At 35.0% G+C, this 18,788-nt stretch overlaps 4 protein-coding genes across 4 annotated transcripts in view; 1 reads left to right on the top strand and 3 right to left on the bottom strand.

Moving 5' to 3' along the window:
- The window catches only part of LOC125838691 (casein kinase 1-like protein 3), a 509,325-nt gene that overhangs the window by 425,023 nt on the left and 65,514 nt on the right, over positions 1–18,788 (top strand). The window lies entirely within an intron of this gene.
- On the bottom strand, positions 8,802–12,367 carry LOC125838684 (carotenoid 9,10(9',10')-cleavage dioxygenase 1-like). The gene is made up of 12 exons (XM_049517723.1): positions 12,263–12,367; positions 11,774–11,911; positions 11,593–11,695; positions 10,808–11,070; positions 10,540–10,719; positions 10,392–10,470; positions 10,137–10,218; positions 9,981–10,043; positions 9,751–9,889; positions 9,335–9,647; positions 9,031–9,227; positions 8,802–8,922 (listed from the first exon to the last, which is right to left on the bottom strand). The coding sequence occupies exons 1-12, from the start codon at positions 12,365–12,367 to the stop codon at positions 8,818–8,820; spliced, it is 1,767 nt and encodes a 588-aa protein (XP_049373680.1). The 3' UTR covers positions 8,802–8,817.
- On the bottom strand, positions 12,962–15,126 carry LOC125838892 (carotenoid 9,10(9',10')-cleavage dioxygenase 1-like). Its single transcript, XM_049517906.1, has 9 exons — positions 15,091–15,126; positions 14,654–14,833; positions 14,500–14,578; positions 14,286–14,367; positions 14,132–14,194; positions 13,902–14,040; positions 13,486–13,798; positions 13,193–13,389; positions 12,962–13,074 (listed from the first exon to the last, which is right to left on the bottom strand). Exons 1-9 carry the CDS (start codon positions 15,124–15,126, stop codon positions 12,970–12,972), a joined length of 1,194 nt encoding a protein of 397 aa, XP_049373863.1. The 3' UTR covers positions 12,962–12,969.
- On the bottom strand, positions 15,255–18,295 carry LOC125838891 (9-cis-epoxycarotenoid dioxygenase NCED3, chloroplastic-like). Its single transcript, XM_049517905.1, has 4 exons — positions 18,191–18,295; positions 15,795–15,932; positions 15,616–15,718; positions 15,255–15,523 (listed from the first exon to the last, which is right to left on the bottom strand). Exons 1-4 carry the CDS (start codon positions 18,293–18,295, stop codon positions 15,255–15,257), a joined length of 615 nt encoding a protein of 204 aa, XP_049373862.1.

Genomic DNA, 18,788 nt, shown 5'->3' with positions numbered 1-18,788 from the left:
ACTCTTGTGATCAGTGAATACATCAACATGAACACCATACAAATAATGACGCCATATCTTCAAATAAAATACTACAACAGTTAACTCTAAGTCATGGGTTGGGTAATTCTTCTTATGACCTTTCAACTGTCTAGAGGCATAAGCTATAACCTTGCCATTATGCATCAACACACAACCTAACCTAACTCTAAAAGCATCACAATATACCACAAAACCTTGAGTACCTTCTGGTAAGGTCAACATTGGGCAGCAGTCAACCTCTTTTTCAATTCCTGAAAGCTTTTCTCACAAGCTTTAGACCATTGAAATTTGACTGTCTTCTGAGTTAACTTGGTCAAATGGGATGAAATAGATGAGAACCCATTTACGAACCTTCTATATTAGCCAACCAAACCCAAGAAACTCTTAATATCAGTTAGAGATGTGGGTCTAAGCCAATTATGCACTGCCTCTATTTTTGGGTATCAACTCTAATTCCATCACTGGAAACTATGTGGCCCAAGAGCGCCACAGACTCAAGCCAAAACTCACATTTAGAGAACTTAGTATAAAACTCCTTATCTTTCAAAGTTTGAAGAACTATTCTGAGATGGCTAACATGATCTTCTTCATTCTTTGAATAGTTTAGTCTGTCATCAATGAAGACGATAACAAACATATCTAAATAATGTTTGAATTCTCTATTCATAAGATCCATGAATGTTGCAGGCGCATTGGTCAAACCAAAGGACATAACCTGAAACTCATAATGACCATAACGGGTCTTGAATGTTGTCTTTGGAATATCACATTCCCTCACTCTTAATTGATGGTAGCTTGATTTGAGGTTTGTCTTAGAGAAACAAGTAGCACCCTGAAGTTGATCGAAAAGATCATCAATCCTTGGGAGAGGATATTTGTTCTTGATAGTAACCTTGTTCAACTGACAGTAAGCTATACACATTCGAAGGGAACCATCTTTCTTTCTCACAAATAAGACCGGGGCACCCCAAGGTGAGACACTTGGTAGAATAAAGCCCTTATCAAGAAGATCTTTCAACTATTTTTTAAGCTCTTTCAACTTTGTTGGTGCCATTTTATATGGCAGAATAGATATAGGACGAGTATTTGGAAGAATGTCTATACCAAAGTCTATTTCTCTCTCAGAAGGGACTCTGGGAAGATCATTAGGAAAGACTTCTGGAAACTCTCTTACTAAAACTGACTGAATAGGAGGTATCTCAACACTAGAGTCATTAACTCGGACTAAGTAATAGACATACCCCTTGGAAACTAACCTTCTTGCCTTAAGGTACAAAATGAAACGACCCTTATGCACTGCTGAACTACTCTGCCACTCTAAGACTGGCTCATTTGGAAACTGAAACTTGACAACTCGAGTTCTACAATCAACTGAGGCATAACAGGCATGAAGTCGGTCCATACCAAGAATGACATCAAAATCTACCATGTCTAATTCGACTAAATCGACGGTGTCCTTGTGATTGACGAAAATGACACAATCACGATATACTCGCTCAGCTAGAATTGACTCTCCAACAAGTGTAGAAACACAAAAGGGTTCACAGAGTTTCTCAGAAAGAACATCAAACTTATTTGCAACATAAGGGGTAACAAAAGATAAACTTGGTCCTGGGTCTAGCAAAGTATAAACATCAAAAGTAAAGACTTTGATCATACCAGTGACAACATCTGGAGAGTACTCTTGCTCTTAGTGACTAGTGATCACATAAAGATAGTTTGCTCCTCCGCCAGTACCGGAAGTATCTCCTCTAGGTGCAACCTTGTCTGGTGGAGCAACTGATGAAAATTGGGCTCTATTGCCCTGATTCCCATTACCTTGCCGGTTCTTAGGACACTCTCGTATGAAATGCCCATTTTGGCCACACTTGAAACAACCAGTGGAGCCCTCACGACATGTACCTGAGTGGTTCCTACCACACTTAGCGCATGCAGGAGGCTTACTACCCCCTCGAGTCATACTACCCTGAGAATAGGCAAGTTATGCTATGAAATTCTGACTATTGTACTCACTCTTGTTCTTAGGTGCAGGTGCACTAGTAGATGATGGAGCAGGTCCCTTCTGTTTCTGTTGGAAGGATGACTAGTTGGCATTACTCTTCTGTTGTCCGGAGTCGTTCCCTGTCTTAGCTCTCTTATTCTTAAACTATTTTCTATCACTCAGCTTCACTTCCTCAACATGTTACACATATACCATTAACCTCGATATATCTATGCCCCTAATTAACATTACTGCCCTGCCCTCTTTGCTTGATAGACGGGACAACCCAGCAACAAACAGACTTATTCTACTCCTCATATCTGCAACCATCTCCAGAGCATAACAACATAGTTGGGTGAACTTCAACCCATACTCATGAACGCTCAAAGAATCTTGCTTAAGTGTGAGGAACTCTCGTACCTTAGCCTCTTTCAGTTCTCGGGGAAAGAAATGCCCAAGAAGGCCTCCTCAAAACAAGCCCACCTTGCAGGTGGTACATCCTCAGCTCGGTTCTTCTTCCATTGATTGAACCAAATCCTAGTGACACCTTTAATTTTATTTGGTATGCAACTAGTTCCACCCTCTCAGTATTAGCAACGTGCATGACATCAAATACCTTTTGCAGCTCCTCAATAAAGTTCTCTAGATCCTCAGTAGTGCTTGAACCAGTGAAACTTGAAGGGTTCATCCTCAAGAACTCACGGATCCTCGAAGTGTCAGCCTCTTCTTGTCGAGCCCCTCTTTGTTGCCCAACCTGATTAGTCACAACTTGACTTAGCATCCTTATCGCTTCCATAAACTCAACATTAGTAACTTCTCCTTGGGGTTGCACTTTAGGTGCATTGGGTACCCCTTGCTCCTCAACATTACGCCTAGCAGGACGACCTCTGATAGCTCTTCGTGAAGGCATGATTATTTGAAAACACGCATAAGCACGAATTAGAAGTAAACTTTTTAGAGATCAAACTCTAACACACGAAATGAGTGTGAAAGAAGTGAGACTATTTCCTAAGTGTTGCAGCCTCCTAATTATAGATGTGGCGTGCTTTACACCGATAATTAGGACTCTACAAACACGTCTTCATAGACTCCCTAGGACTCTTGAACTCTGTGCTCTAATACCAAGTTTGTCATGCTTCGAGCCTACACCCCGAACGTGGCTGGCACTCGAGAACCATTGTTGGCCCCAAGCGAACCCTTGGCCTGGCTTACTTTCTCAGTGGAAGACTCTAAGAATTATTACAATGATCAAATGCACTTTACTCAACTGTTTAATTAAATAACTAAGAATGTTTAAAGGTCAAACATTCAACTTGGCCAAAATGGAAACTCAAGTCTTAACATATGAAATGATAATGTAAAGACAACTGAACTATTAACTGTCTATGCCTCTAAAACAAATAGGGATGTCAGGACAGGACCTCTGATCATCCTAACAACTGAAAAGCTAAACAATTATGAAAAGGACCCTCCAAAGAGACTCACCAACTGACTCTGAGTGCTTAACCTGATCAACGTGGCGCTGGATGCTGATCCTGGTTACCTGCGTCTGCAACATAAGATGATGCAAGCCAACTGACATCAGTACATTGAATGTACGAGTATGCGAGTTGGAATGTTAAACATAACATAGGCTTGAAAATAATCTAAAAGGAACACTTACATTGGCTTTACTCAACTCATGAATAACTCAACTCAAAATGCAGTGTAAAACAACAATAATAGTGCAGTTTATACAAAGCATTTAGAACATTAAACAGCAACTCAACTTGTTAAATGTATGCAATAACAAACTCAACTTTACTCATATATCAAAGTAATATAGTTTATGTGGGAGTTTCCCTAACCGACAACCACCACTATGAGCCTAAGTGGTGATACAACGTCTTGCCCACGGTGCCAAAATTGTCCTATACTTTGCCGTCATAGAATGCCTTAACTAAGTGGATCGACTAGTCTATGCTAAATAGCACTTAAGGAGTCATCTAGATAGTATGATCCTTTACTACCCATGATGGCTACATAGTTTATAGAGACTTGAGTTAATATGAACTCGCATCCCCATATCGGTGCTCAATACTACTCCCAAAATATATGTCACGCCCCGAGCTACCCCCGAGACGCGGACACGGGACCTAGGACCACAAGTGATCCCAACCTAACCCTGTTGGCATGATCATGAGCATGCTAAATATAATAAACTGATGCGGAAGCTAAATCATAAATAAATCTGAAAGATGGAGAATACCCATATACTATAACTGAGATATATGAAAACTGATGAGTTTAATACAAAGAAGATATTAACTCAACACTAAGCTGAATCTAACTATGTTTGAATTAAGCCTCTAAACTGACTAGAAATGTTGGGACATGCCCCAACTAGATCTAGAAAAAAACTGAAACTAAAGACTAAAAGCGATAAAGATAAACATGTCACTAGTCCTCGAAGAATGAGGACTCACCACTGATGTTGCTGAACTGAAGATCGGGAATCGATCAAAGCGTGATCTGGATGCTGAGAACCTGAACCTACATCACGAGAAGATGTAGCGCACGTATGCGTCAGTACTTGAAGGGTACTGAGCATGCAGGATAGAGTAAAGCTGAAATAACATATAACTGAACAAAGCAATAAAGCAATGAAATAATCTAAACATGATATAGATACTGAAAATACTGAATACTGAGCTAACTGATGCAATGACCAAATTTATAACATGTTGAGACTGAATACTGACTGTACTGAAATATGGTCAATGCAATAGAGTCTGACTGAACTGTGGGATCTACTAATAACCGACATAAAACCACATGAACTAAATGTGGAGTCCGATGTATACGCCCCATCGAGAGGACCCAATATACCCGGCTAAAGGTATAGAGGCATGAATGGCGTGATCACTAAACTGATGTTGCCCACATAAGGGACTTACACCTACGTGGCTCGTAGTTCTGGGACTATATGGGTACGTTGAAACCCTAGTCCAACTCGGTATTATACTATTCCCAATAGATTAAGTGGTTAACACATTATGACTGAGTTTTTGTAAATACTGGATAGCTCGAAACTGAACATGCAAACTGAGAATGCAACAATTAATCTGATAATGATGCATTCATAAACTGAGGCATGTATAACTGAATATATTATGACTGAAATACTGAATAACTCAAAATACTGACATGTAGATACTCATACTTAAAAAACCCTTTTTTTTAAAAACAATTCAACATCATATTATACTATGATCATTGATGACTTGGGAAGTCATACTGCATAAACATTGATGGTATATCTAGATACCATACTATTCATACATTGATGACCTACTCAATTGTCATAATAATCATGTTTTAGAAGCTCTTTCTCAAAACTCATCTTAACTTTCTCAAAAACTCAGTTTAAAACTCAAGTGTTGTCTTAAAGAAAAGCTTCTCATGATTTATAACTCAAAATAGGGTTTATGCTGAAATATACTGAGAATGTGGCATAAAACTGGAGCATGTATATCTGAATAACTGAAATATCTGACCTAGCATGTGTAATTCAAGAACTAATGAAATACATAGCTAGGGTTCTGAAATTTATGTAAGAAACTGAGCAATAACATGATAATCTGATTTGGAACATTTAAATAACTAATTCATGATGATCTGTTGAAATTCTAGAAACCCTAGGTCTGTTCATAATCATGGAATCAAGAATCTGACTGAATTCTAGGGACCTAATGGGCGAAAGGAACCCACTAGTGAAATCCCACATACCTGGTGACGAATTTCACGGAGAAATCCTTTGATTTCGGGGCTGGAACTGATGGAACCTTGATGCGTTCTTGAACTAGGGTTCTTGACCTTTTTCCCCTCTCTTGATTCTAATTTTCTAAGATTTTGATTAATGAATTGACTTGGATAAGTTCTAGTTATGTTTCTAGGCTTAAACTGATTAAAACCTCATGATTTAGGGTTTAAACGACGTATCTAAGGGGTTAAACGAAATAGGAAAAGACCAAAAGACCCCTGAATTAACTGCTGTTGGAGTGACTGACGGAATGGACCTACGGTCCGTCGATTGGGTCCGTAGGTCGAGTCTGCCCGACAGGGCTTCACTAAAACGGGCATAACTTTTTACTCGGAGGTCGGAATTTAGTAAATTTAGTGGCGTTGGAAAGATAATTAAATTATCTATCTAACCATAGGTTATGGTACACATAATTTATTTTGTGCTAAGAGTTATGACCATCTGAAGGTGACCCATCAATATTTTTCAGCTAACTGGCTGCTGACCCTCATCTACGGTCAGACCTACGGACCGTGGATTGAATGACAGCCCATGCTGGTCGACCGTAGTTTGTGTCAGAGGCTGGGTAAGGGAAGTCTCGATCCACGGACCGTGGTCTGATCTACGGACCGTGAGTCTGTCCGTGAGTCGGGACTTAGCCAAATTTTCTGACTGAGTTCTGGGGAAGTTTTCTGTCACGAACCACGGACCTACAGGATGGACCGTGAGTCCATTTACGGTCCGTGGATGGTGTCCGTGAGTGCCACCTGTAACACCAGAAATCTGAAATCTCTATTTTCGGATACGGGGTGTTACAATATACTTAGCTCATTTGTTTTAAAACAAAACTTCTTTCTTTGGTTTGATATAATTACTCAAAATTTAGCTTAAAAGCTCTCTTGGAAATCGGTGTTTCCCTTTCTTGTTCAAATGTGAAAACATCTTAAACCTTTTGGGAATACTTAGTTCCCTTATAACTTCTGGAGAAATAAACTCAACTTTTTACTCTTTGCTTAACTTGGAACTTAAGTCTTAAAACAAAGTAAAACGTTTGTGAAAGACTTCTTGAAAAGACTCTAAGAATTTTCTAGACTTGGCTCTTAACTTTCCTTGAATTTGAATTTATGGATTCAAGGTTATTATTCATGTTTCTGGATGATTTCTAGGTGTTTAGAAGTCATTTAGAGTAGTTAGAATCAATGGGAAGTGTGAGCACACTTTAAGAGGACTTAAATAGGCTAAATGATGAAAAACGGGTGGAAAACGAAGATCCCGGCGCATCCCTGGCGCGTTTGGTCCAGCCCCAACTTTCTGGGGGTCATTTTGGGCGCACTGCAGGCGCGCCGCCCCAGTCCCTCTGGCGCAGATGGGGTGCGCCGCGCCAGCTCCTCCCCAGGTGAACCTGACGAATGTTTCAACTCGTTTTCTCACCTTAATTCGATTAATTCCGATTCTTTTTCTCAAATTCACTTTAGAATCAGATGCCACGGCATATACACAAAATCTAACTCAAACAACTCAAGGAACCAACACTTTTAATATCAAGAAACTCCTTAATCTCAACTCATATTCAAGAACGACAACAATTCGAGAACAACTATCAAGAACATTCAAGTTCCAATCTTTTTAGAACGAATTCACGCTGAATCAAACATGCTTGGCATGTGGGTGAACAAATCCAACATTATGAAAGTCTCACATACCTTGTAGGATCAAAACCTTGATGAAATCCACAATCAATTCCTTACGAAAACGACGAGTCTTGCTTTTCCTCTTCCCTTTTCTCTTGCGTTCTTTCTCCAAAAACCCTAACTCTATTTTTCAAAAGCGTAAACTGAATCCTATTAGTTTAGACCTTAGAATAATTACCAAAAACGAATTAATTAAGTTGGATATGGAAAAGACCAAACTACCCTTCCAAAATCTGGATTGGACTTTCCTTATTTGAACATCCCAACTTCCAACGGGCATATCTCACTCATACGAACTCGGAATCGCAAAAAGTCGGCGGCGTTGGAAAGATTATTCCAAGATATTTCCTACGATATCTGGAAATACACCTAATTCATCCTGAGCTAGGAGTTTTGATCGTTTGAAGTTGACCAAAAACTCAACTTTAACACAAATAACAAATTTCCAGATTTTTATACCCTTTCCAAAAATGACTTTCCAATTCTAACTCTTTCTAGTTCTTTCAATTAGCGAGGTGTTACACAAAAGCAAAAACTGAGTACATAATTGTTGCATCTATTGTGAATCAAGTTATCTGGCTAAGGAAATGTTGAAGGACTTGGGTCATAAACAAAGCTACCAAGATCATGTGTGACAACAGTTCAACAATTTCAATCTAAAATAATCCAGTGTTTCATGGTCGAACTAAGCATATCAAGATCAAATTTCATTTTATTAGAGAAGTCCAACAATCTAATGAAGTGTTGCTTGTTTTCATTGTTCATCCGAGAACTAGTTAGCTGACATTTTCACTAAGTCATTGCCAAAGGAAGATTTTGAAGATCTGAGGCAAAAAAATTGGTGTTTGTCAAAAAAATGCCAGGAGGAGTATTAGACAGTTGACATTTTTTTCCAACTTATTATTTTTACCGTTTTTTACTTATTTCAGTTTACTACTTTCTCATTTCTAGCAAAAGACTTGGTCAAAGTTAGTTGCTTAAATTTCTGAAGTTAGTGACCCTTTATGGCTGATTAGTGAGACATTTTCTTTTTCAGTTTCAATCCACTTTGTAAGTGACTGCTAGTTATTTTTTTCTTGTATAAATTCAAATGTTCTTCATGTTAAAGATATGCTGAAATTTTAATGAGTTCTTTATGCTTTAATATCTTCAATTCAATATTAAAAGAGTTTACGTACTAACATACACATGGTTTAATTTTATTAAAAGTGGGATGAAACGTTTGTAATGGAGGACGTGTGTAAATGACCTCTACTTTGACTAGTAACATATAGATATACATTATTTTCCAACAATAAATTCCATCATTTTCATGACCTCGTGATGTTGTAAGTGACACTAGGTTATAAAGGCATGAAAGCTCCATGAAATCCATAAGGCACTCTACTTGGTAATGTGATTGTGGCAATAGGGTGTGTTGCAAAGTTTTTTGCATCAACTATATATACCTGCAAGAAATAATAATTGTTCACATTAGAATTGACTTTCACTTTGTAAAGTAGTACTTACATCAGTTTTTGGAAAAATTATATTCAACTATAACTATGACAACTCACGTGAGATACATTTGTATTTTCATTGTGTATGAATGTCACAAGCCAACCATCATCCTCATCAACACCTTGAGGTTTTGGAACAAAGGTTGTTCCACTACAAAAATTACCCTCTGGCAACATATGATACTCAACTTTAATCAATTCCATATCTTCTTCAAATTGAAGTTTGACAAGTCCTCCATATTTAACTAATCCATCTAATCATAAATTCAAAATAGTATCAAATTACAGTCATTAGCAACGTACCAAATTTTTTTAATGAAAACGAAAATTCATAATGGTGTAAAGATCAAATGATAGTAACCTGAAATGGAGCTAGCTTCTCTATCTACCACTTGTAGATAACAAAATTTGTTTCTTAGACCAATGAACTTTTCATTGATCATAGGGAACTCCATAAAAAACTTAGTTGGGACATTTTTCTCCTTTACTTCGCATGTTCTCATGTTTAGTCTCCATTCACAAACACGGAAAAAGAATGATTCTTCTAAAGATTCATTATTGATTTTTGTGGAACTTGTCTCTTCAGACCCTTTGAAAAATCTCTTGGATTTTTTATCTTTGGAACCAGGTCTTGGTAATACTGATTCACGAGCTCTGCATCCCCATACAACCACCTTTTGCCAAACAAATCGGAATCACATACATTTTATATTGGTCAATCACTCAACTTATACAATATGTAGAAGTAAATTTAGTTATAAACAGAACTGAAACTACCTCATCGTTGTCTTCAAAACAATTTATTAGGTGAAATACACAACTAGGTTGAACATCAAACCATCTAACGGAATTAGCATCACCATATCGTGGCATTACTCCAATCCGCGCATATCCATCTTTATCATACTTTATCAATCTACAAACCAAAAGACAGAGCAAATATATAATCAATACGATTTCATTTGATTGCAACATCATTAATGGAAAAGATAAATTAAAGTACTCACGAGTCTCCCCTAATGAGTCGATTTATGTCAATAGTTAGAGGAAAATCCATGATCACGTTGTACCTATATAGGGATAGTCAGATATTACAGAATTAGCCAAACATGAGCTTAAAAATATTGATCATAATCGATTGAAACATTCCTAAAGTCGATTACCTTTCTGTAACTCCCATATCGTGGCATAGGCTGCACCTATTGAACTTGAGATCCACCTTGTGAACCATTTTCTTGCCATCAGCTGGAAGTAGGAATTAGCCGATTAACAAATTATTAGCAAGCTAAATATATATATATATATATATATATATATATATAAATATATATTATGCACCAATTTAAATTCTCTTTTTTAATGCTCATCTTGAATTAAGATCATTATGAGAAGAAGGAGATACTAGAAAATGACAATACCTGAAATGACTCCTAGCTCAAAGTATGGCTTTCTTGGATATATTCCCATTATAACAAGTTCACTAGTTCCAGGGGCTTTCTGTGGATAAAATACGATGATGAACGATACTGTTCTACACACTATTAGACTTTTTTAGAACATAATTACCTTTGGATGACTTGTGAATGGTCGATCCCAAGCTCCATTGACATTCCAATTACCTAATGTTGCAAGGGAATATATGTCTATCTCTTGAGGCAAATGATTTTCAGCAATAGAGTAGTATTTCTTTGAGTGCTCAAAAATATTTGTATTGCTTAGATGTTTGTTTTCCACGCCAAATCTCAACTGCAAAGAAACAACCACGTTACTAAGATTCTTACCTCCTATATATCAACTTAATTTCTAGTTATTCGAATGTAAGTAAGTTTCATACCACATTCAAAACGTAAGCCATTAAAATGGCTGGAGAATCCCCTTCAATAGCGGGAAGAAAACCAGGTTTCTTTCTATGTATTTCCATCTTGAAAGTGTCCGTTTGGACGTGTTTGTTATTGTAGAAGATATTCCAAGTCCCTATTCCTTTTTGTCTAGTGAAGTGCAAAGCATGAAGCATTCCTTCGCCTTCAATCCATACATGACTTGATTTCCCAAATATGGACTTGGTCGATTTGAGACCTCCAAACAGAGGATTTGAGCCTGTAAATTAATGGAGTTTATTAAGTTTACAAATTAGACGACAATTAACTTTGATGATTTGTACATTTGTACTTTTGCTTATCCATAAAATCAGCTCCCACACTTGAAAAGTATTTTTCAGTACTTGATGCTTAAAAGTTACTACTTAAATTCAGCTAATACAAACAGGCTCTTGTTCCTTCGAGTTGGCTTCAAATGAACCAAATATAATGTAATAATTTCAAGACTAACAATAACACCCTATAATTTAAGTATTAAACTAACAAAATGTGGACATTTTCGGAGTAGGTATTAACTCTTAATGAAACCACTAAACCAAGTATAATATGTTTTCTTGCCAAGCTGTCATTTTAAATATGACAGCAAATAAGACAGAAAGTGACTGACTAGCTGATTCCAGGTTGTAGATTTTTAGATAACATGAAAAAACAAGCATATAGAAATTAAACCCTTTAATTAATTAAACATGTAACGCTTTTTTTTCCAGTATTGTATTAATTGAAGAGAAGACAATTTGCTGACCATTTCTTATGTAAACACCCTCCGGAAAATCATCTGGAATTTTCCCTTCCACTGTAGTTACTACAACAGCTTCTCCAATTTCTTCCACTGGTGCAAAATTACTCTGTCAAAATTAATTAGTAGTAGCTAATTTACATTGATTATTGAATCTTGTAGTAATTAATTAATGGAAATCATGTACCTGAGATGGAAGTAATGGTTGATCGACAAATTCAAATACAAAGTCCACAAATGCATCTAATAATTTGGAAGAAGTTTCTTTCACAGTTTTTGGAATGTCAGCTACAATTGAAAAATGCACCAAATCCCTCGAAAATGGCTAATCATCAACTCAAAACGAACCAAAAAACAGGAATTAGCAACAGACTAATTACGTCATCAATCCTAATTAGTGATGGATTATAACATCATCAATAACATACATACTGATCAGCGTAGTCCCACAAGTGGGGGTCTGTGGGAGGGTATAGTGTGTACAGCCTCGACTCAATAAAATAAAAGAAATGAAGAAACTAAGACAACATGCTACACCAAGGCATGACAAAGCATACTAAAAAGGAATAGTAGCTACAATAAACGAATTACAAGAGACAATAGATAATAACAGAGATCGAAGAAACAAGAACTTACGACTACTAGCAAATTAAGAATTATTAGCAGTAAAGTTTACCTTCAAAGCAGAGGAAATTGAGGCTTTCAAGTCCTCAACTTTGGATGGAATTGAAGGCCTTTGAAAAGAGCAATTTACTTTACATGTGTAACTACATAAGGCCATTGTCGACCTGCCTCTCTATCACAGTTTTTTAGAGATGATGTTATATTAAAAAAAATAACTTGCTAGCTGTTCAATTTTTGACATTAACTAAAGAGAGGTATATATAGTTTTGGTGTCAACAATGAGCATCTAGTTTCTAGGAAATAAGCATCTTTCAATTGGAGTTATGTATGACAGTATGACAAGACTTAGGAAAATGACATCTCTCATAATAAAAATTGATCAAATGACTGTCAACTACTTTATCCTATTTAGTTTATGTGAGAACGTGACCCATAATAAGCTAGAGAACTCATTACAATAATCAAAAACTAATTTTGATATCGATTGCTAATACAATGAATATATAGGAGGTGTTTCTCCAAAATTAAACAAGTCTTTTCTATAAGAAGAACGTAAGTAATAAAATTAAATAACACAAAACTAGGAAGACAAAGTGAGCTATATAGCTATTACTCAATTATTGGTATGTCTTATCAACACATTATTATCCAATATAGAAAGGAAGAGCATATGACACTCAAAAATACCAATACACATGATTTAATTTAGAGGGATAATACATTTGTAATAGGGGACGCGTGTAAATGGCGCGCACTAGGCTATAAAGGCATGAAAGCTCCATGAAATCCATAAGGCACTCTACTTGGTAATGTGATTGTGGCAATAGGGTGTGTTGCAAAGTTTTTTGCATCAACTATATATACCTACAAGAAACAATAATTGTTCACATTAGTATTGACTTTCACTTGTAAAGCACCTCTCTTAACAAAATTTAACTTTAGGAGAGATTATATTCAACTATATATAACTATTACAACTCACTTGAGATACATTTGTATTTTCATTGTGTGTGAATGTCACCAGCCAACCATCATCCTCATCAACACCTTGAGGCTTTGGGACAAAGGTTGTTCCACTACAAAAATTACCCTCTGGCAACATATGATACTCAACTTTAATCAATTCCACATCTTCTTCAAATTGAAGTTTGGCAAGCCCTCTATATTTAACTAATCCATCTGATCATAAATTCAAAATAGTATCAAATTATAGTCATAAGCAACCAAAAAAGTAAAAATAAATTCATAATGGTATAAAGATCAAATTATAGTAACCTGAAATGGAGCTAACTTCATTGTTTACCACTTGTAGATAACAAAAATTGTTTTTTAGACCAATGAACTTTTCATTGATCATAGGGAATTCCATAAAGAAGTTGGTTATGACATTTTTCTCCTTTACTTCCCCTGTTCTCATGTTTAGTCTCCATTCACAAACACGATAAAAGAACGATTCTTCTAAGGATTCATTATTTATTTTTGTGGAACTTGTCTCTTCAGACCCTTTGGAAAATCTCTCGAATTCTTTGACTTTGGAACCAGGTCTAGGTAATACAGATTCACGAGCTTTGCATCCCCGTACAACCACCTTTTGCCAAACAAATTAGAATCACATACATATTTTGGTTAATTACTCAATTTATATAAAGTAGTTACGAAGTAAATTTAATTACAAATAGAACTAAAACTACCTCATCATCCTCTTCGAAACAATTTATTAAGTGAAATACACAACTTGGTTGAACACCAAACCATCTAACGGAATTAGCATCACCATAGCGTGGCATTACTCCAATCCGCGCATATCCATCTTTATCATATTTGATCAATCTATTAACCAAATGATAGAGCAAAAATATAATCAAAACAATTTCATTAGATTGCAACATCATTAATGGAAAAGATAAATTAAACTACTTACGAGTCTCCCCTAATGAGGCGATTTATGTCAATAGTTAGTGGAAAATCTATGATCACATTGTACCTATGGATAGTAAGATAATACAGAATTAGTGAAATATTAGCTTAGTAATATCATAAGTTGAAACACTCTTAAATGTTGTGATCAAAATTACCTTTGTGTAACTCCTATGTCATGGCATAAGGTGCACCTATTGAACTTAAGATCCACTTTGTGTACCATTTTCATGCCATCAGCTGAAAGTAGGAACTAACAAATTATTCGCGAGCTAAATAAATTTATGTAGAAGTTTAATTGAATCCCTTTTATAATGTTCATCGATCTTGTATTAACATCTTCATTTTTCACCAGTAAAAGGAATAACATACCTGAAATGACTCCTAGTTCAAAGTAAGGTTTTCTTGGATATATCCCCATTGTAACAAGTTCGCCACTTCCAGGGGCTTTCTATAGATAAAACAACATGTTTGCATTTAAGATGTGTGCATACACACTATAAGAACTTTTTAGAACTTAATTTACCTTTGGATGACTTGTGAATGGTCTACTCCAAGCTCCGTTGACATTCCAATTACCCAGTGTTTCAAGGGAATATATGTCTATCTCTTGAGGCAAATGATTTTCAGCAATAGAGTAGTATTTCTTTGAGTGCTCAAAGATGCTTGTATTGCTTAGATATTTGTTTTCCACGCCAAATCTCAACTACAACACAACACCAACAAGTGAAGGCTTATCGAATGCAAGTTTTAAAAGAAAGATCAATAACTATTCGAATAGCAAGTTAGTTTGACTAAGTTCATATACCACAATCAAATTAGCCTAAGCTAGTAAACAACGATAGAATACTACTACTCCCTTCGTTTCAATTTATTTGTCTAGTTTTGACTTGACATGAAATTTAAAAAAGTAAATAAGACTTTTAAATCTTGTGTTCTTAAACAAAGATATACAGAATGTACCAGAATGTCCTTTAATCTCGCAGTAGGCTTAAACATACCACGTAGAAAGTTAAGATTATGGAGTTGCCAAAAAGAGAAAAAGACATTCTTTTTGAAACAGACTAAAAATGAACTAAGACAAACAAATTGAAACGAGGGAGTATTTTGGATGATGTAAGTAAGTTTCATACCAAATTCAAGGCATAAGCCATTAAAATGGCAGGAGAATCCCCTTCAACAGCAGGAAGAAATCCAGGTTTCTTTCTATGTATTTCCATCTTGAAAGTTTCCGTTTGGGTGTGCTTGTTATTGTAGAATGTATTCCAAGTTCCTCTTCCTTTTTCTCTTGTGAAGTACAAAGCATGAAGCATTCCTTCCCCTTCAATCCATATGTGTCTTGATTTCCCAAATATGGATTTGGTCGATTTGAGACCTCCAAACAGAGGATTTGAACCTGCAAATACTCGTATCAATCATTGTTTCTTAAGGGATGTGTAAAGTCTAAAAAGTAAACAAGTAAAAGTGAACGAATGGACAATTCCTGACCATTTCTTATGTAAACACCCTCCGGAAAATCATCTGGGATTTCCCCTTCCACTGTAATTACTCGAACGGATTCTCCAATCTCTTCCACCGGTGCAAAATTACTCTGTCAAAATTTATTACATAAGTTAACATTTGTAGCAGCTAATTGAACCTGGTAGTAATTAATAAATGGAATGTACCTGAGATGGAAGTAATGGCTGATCAACAAATTCAAATACAAGGTCCACAAAGGCATCTAATAGTTTGATAGAAGTTTCTTTCACAACTTTTGGAATGTCAGCTACAACTGGAAAATGCACCAAATCCCTCGAAAATGGCTATTCATCAATTCAAAACAAAGCAAACTATAAGCTAATTTGCCTTTGGGGTATTCTAAATAAAACATAAAACACTGCCAAAAAAATTGGAATTAACCATTAACAAATTTGTTGGGTTTTAAAAGGTGTGAATGGAAAATGAAGAGTTGTAACTTTAATGAGGAGGTGTGACTTCTATGAAAAATTGTGATTTTTATGAAAGGTTGTGACCTTTTCGAAAGATTCTGACTTTTCCAAAGGGTTGTGACATTTCCGGTAAGGCACAACAAGAACATTTTCATACACTACCCTTTGTTGTTTATATATAGTGGATTTCCTCTCATTTTAAGATAACCAATTTTCTGGACTTCTTCTTCTACTACTACTACTACTAAATCTAGTATTCTAAGGGGTCGTTAGGTGTGATGGATAAAAGGAATTAATCCCAGGATAACTTTTAAGTGGTCTTTAATTTGTTGTTTGGTTGCAAAGGATGGGATAACTTTTCCCAGGATTAATTGTTAATCCTGGGATAAGTTATCCCTCCCTGGGGTGGAATAGTAATCCCAGGATAACTTATCCTGGGATAAAGTAGGTAAAATAACAAAAATACCCCCTTAAACTCTCTTTTCTACACCACTTTACATTCACGTATATTAACATAATTTTTAACAACATTTATAATGACATTCACAATCTTAATTATTCATTGTTCTTAAAATAATATATTTTCTAATAAAAAATACATTTTATAAATACAATTTTGCTTTGAATTTATTTGCCTAATTCTTATGTGTATTTATATTTTGTATTCTCTTAAAATGTTCACTTCACTACTAAATTGCATATTTTTAATTAAATAGTTTACTACTCACTTAAAAATTATATTTTTTATATCAATTAAAATGTAAATAACTTTAATGATAAATTTTCTTTTACCTTAATAAACTTAAACGGAAGTTTTATTTCTAAGCCAAATAAAATGAATGTTTTATTTTTAAACTAAATAAGATGAAAGTTTTATTTTAAAGCTAAATAAGATGGAAATTTTATTTTTAAGCTAAATAAGATGGAAGTTTTATTTTCAAGTTAGATAAGATGAAAGTTTAATTTTAAAAACACACGGCACACTCATGGAAATGCACACACAAAATATTTAAGCTAAATAAGATGAAAGTTTTATTTTTTAAGAATGAATAACCAACTAAAGCTTGCAAAGAAAATGTAAAAAAAATAAAAAATAAAAAATAAGGTGGAGGGTATTATTGTAAACAAACAACTTATTCTTAGAAATTATGCAATGCATATAAGTTTGCATATGACAAACCAAACAAGCAGTAAAAGTTAATCCTATCATAATTAATTGGGCATAACTTATCCAGTATAACTTATCACAACATAACTAATCCCAGCATAACTTGTATTCAAACCAAACGACCCCTTAGTTCCTAATTTACCCTTATCATTAATTATAGTCATTTCCCTATTACTCCCTCCGTCCCATATTAGATGGGCATCTTACTAAAAATGTTTGTCTCATATTACTTGAGCACTTACTAAATTAGGATAGGATTAATTAATTTTTTCCCATTTTACCCCTACAATTAATATGACCTTTGGAAGTTTAAACAAATTTTAAACACCCAATATTAATGTGCATTGATATAAACAAAGGGTAAAATGGTAAAGTATTTCAATGTATTAATGATTTCTTAATCACTGTGTAAAGTTGGAAGGGCCCATCTAATATGGGACGGAGGGAGTACATTTTTCAAGACATTGTATTTATTATATTCAAATGGTGATATAGTAAAATTAGTCTTCGATTTATAGTTTCTTAAAGGGTGTGCCAAGTCAATAGTGGACACTATTGTTTGACAGAGGGAGTACCAAATTTGAAAATATATATATATACATAAAATATCTAGTTTTGCGGAGAAACACTTGTCCCATATTATTGCTATAAACTCGCCACTAGAGTCTAGAAAGGGTAGTGCGTACATTAATCTTATTCTTATCTTGGCAAGTAGAGAAATTATTTACGATAGACACTAGGATCAAGAAAATAATAGGAATGAAGAAATCAAGACAATACTACACACAAGGCATGACAAAATTATATACTGATAAAGAAATCGTAATTACAATAAAATAATATGATAAACAAATTACAAGGGACAATAAATAGTAACAGAAACCAAAGGAACAAAACCTATAATTAGAGTAATACTACGACTACTAACAGCAAAGTTGATGGATAGGAGGGGAAGGAGGGTTACCTTCAAAGCAGATGAAATTGAGGCTTTCAAGTCCTCAACTTTGGTTGGTATTGAAGGCCTTTGAATAGAGCAATTTACTTTAAATGTATAACTACATAAGGCCATCGTTGATCTGTATCTCTATCACAGTTTTTAAGTTATGATGTTAAGAAAATAACTTGCTAGCTAGTTGTTCATTTTTGACATTAACTAATTAATGAGAGGTATTTATAGTGTTGGCATAAACAACAAGCATCTAATTTCTAAGGTATAAGCATCTTTCAATTGAACTAATAATTAGCTTAGGAAAATGACATTTCTCACAATAAAAATTGATCAAGTGAAAGTACTTTATGCAGTATTATTAGTTTACGTGATTCTATTTTCTTTTTGTTCTATCCCAATTTTTTTCTAGAAAACAATTTAATTTTACTCTTAATTCTAATTGTTTTTTTGTTATCCTATCGATAATTCTCGAAATTAGATCTACTTAATCTAGAACAGAACATATAACCTTTGAATATCTGAAATTATCTAAGTAAAAACATTTTGTTTTATTCAATGAGCATCTTGTACTAATTTCATAAAAATTAGAGGTGATATAAACTTTATGTTAGGG

This window comes from Solanum verrucosum, unplaced genomic scaffold (genome assembly GCF_900185275.1).
Source record: "Solanum verrucosum unplaced genomic scaffold, falcon-dt-bn FXZP01000182.1, whole genome shotgun sequence".
Classification (NCBI taxonomy): domain Eukaryota; kingdom Viridiplantae; phylum Streptophyta; class Magnoliopsida; order Solanales; family Solanaceae; genus Solanum; species Solanum verrucosum.
This window is presented reverse-complemented; position numbering and strand designations above follow the sequence as displayed.

What these genes read in the sequence shown, in the direction of transcription:
- LOC125838892 (XM_049517906.1), bottom strand. Translation starts at nt 15,126, where the DNA reads ATGTTTAAGCCTACTGCGAGATTAAAGGACATTCTG. An exon ending in TGAACTAGGAGTCATTTCAG is followed by an intron (nt 14,368 to 14,499) that starts GTATGTTATTCC and finishes TCCTACTTTCAG; the next exon opens with CTGATGGCATGAAAATGGTA. An exon ending in CGCCTCATTAGGGGAGACTC is followed by an intron (nt 14,041 to 14,131) that starts GTAAGTAGTTTA and finishes TTTGGTTAATAG; the next exon opens with ATTGATCAAATATGATAAAG.
- LOC125838891 (XM_049517905.1), bottom strand. Translation starts at nt 18,295, where the DNA reads ATGGCCTTATGTAGTTATACATTTAAAGTAAATTGCTCTATTCAAAGG. An exon ending in CAATTTCATCTGCTTTGAAG is followed by an intron (nt 15,933 to 18,190) that starts GTAACCCTCCTT and finishes ATTGATGAATAG; the next exon opens with CCATTTTCGAGGGATTTGGT. An exon ending in AGCCATTACTTCCATCTCAG is followed by an intron (nt 15,719 to 15,794) that starts GTACATTCCATT and finishes AAATTTTGACAG; the next exon opens with AGTAATTTTGCACCGGTGGA.
- LOC125838684 (XM_049517723.1), bottom strand. Translation starts at nt 12,367, where the DNA reads ATGGCCTTATGTAGTTACACATGTAAAGTAAATTGCTCTTTTCAAAGG. An exon ending in AACCATTACTTCCATCTCAG is followed by an intron (nt 11,696 to 11,773) that starts GTACATGATTTC and finishes TAATTTTGACAG; the next exon opens with AGTAATTTTGCACCAGTGGA. An exon ending in CATTCACAAGTCATCCAAAG is followed by an intron (nt 10,471 to 10,539) that starts GTAATTATGTTC and finishes TTTTATCCACAG; the next exon opens with AAAGCCCCTGGAACTAGTGA.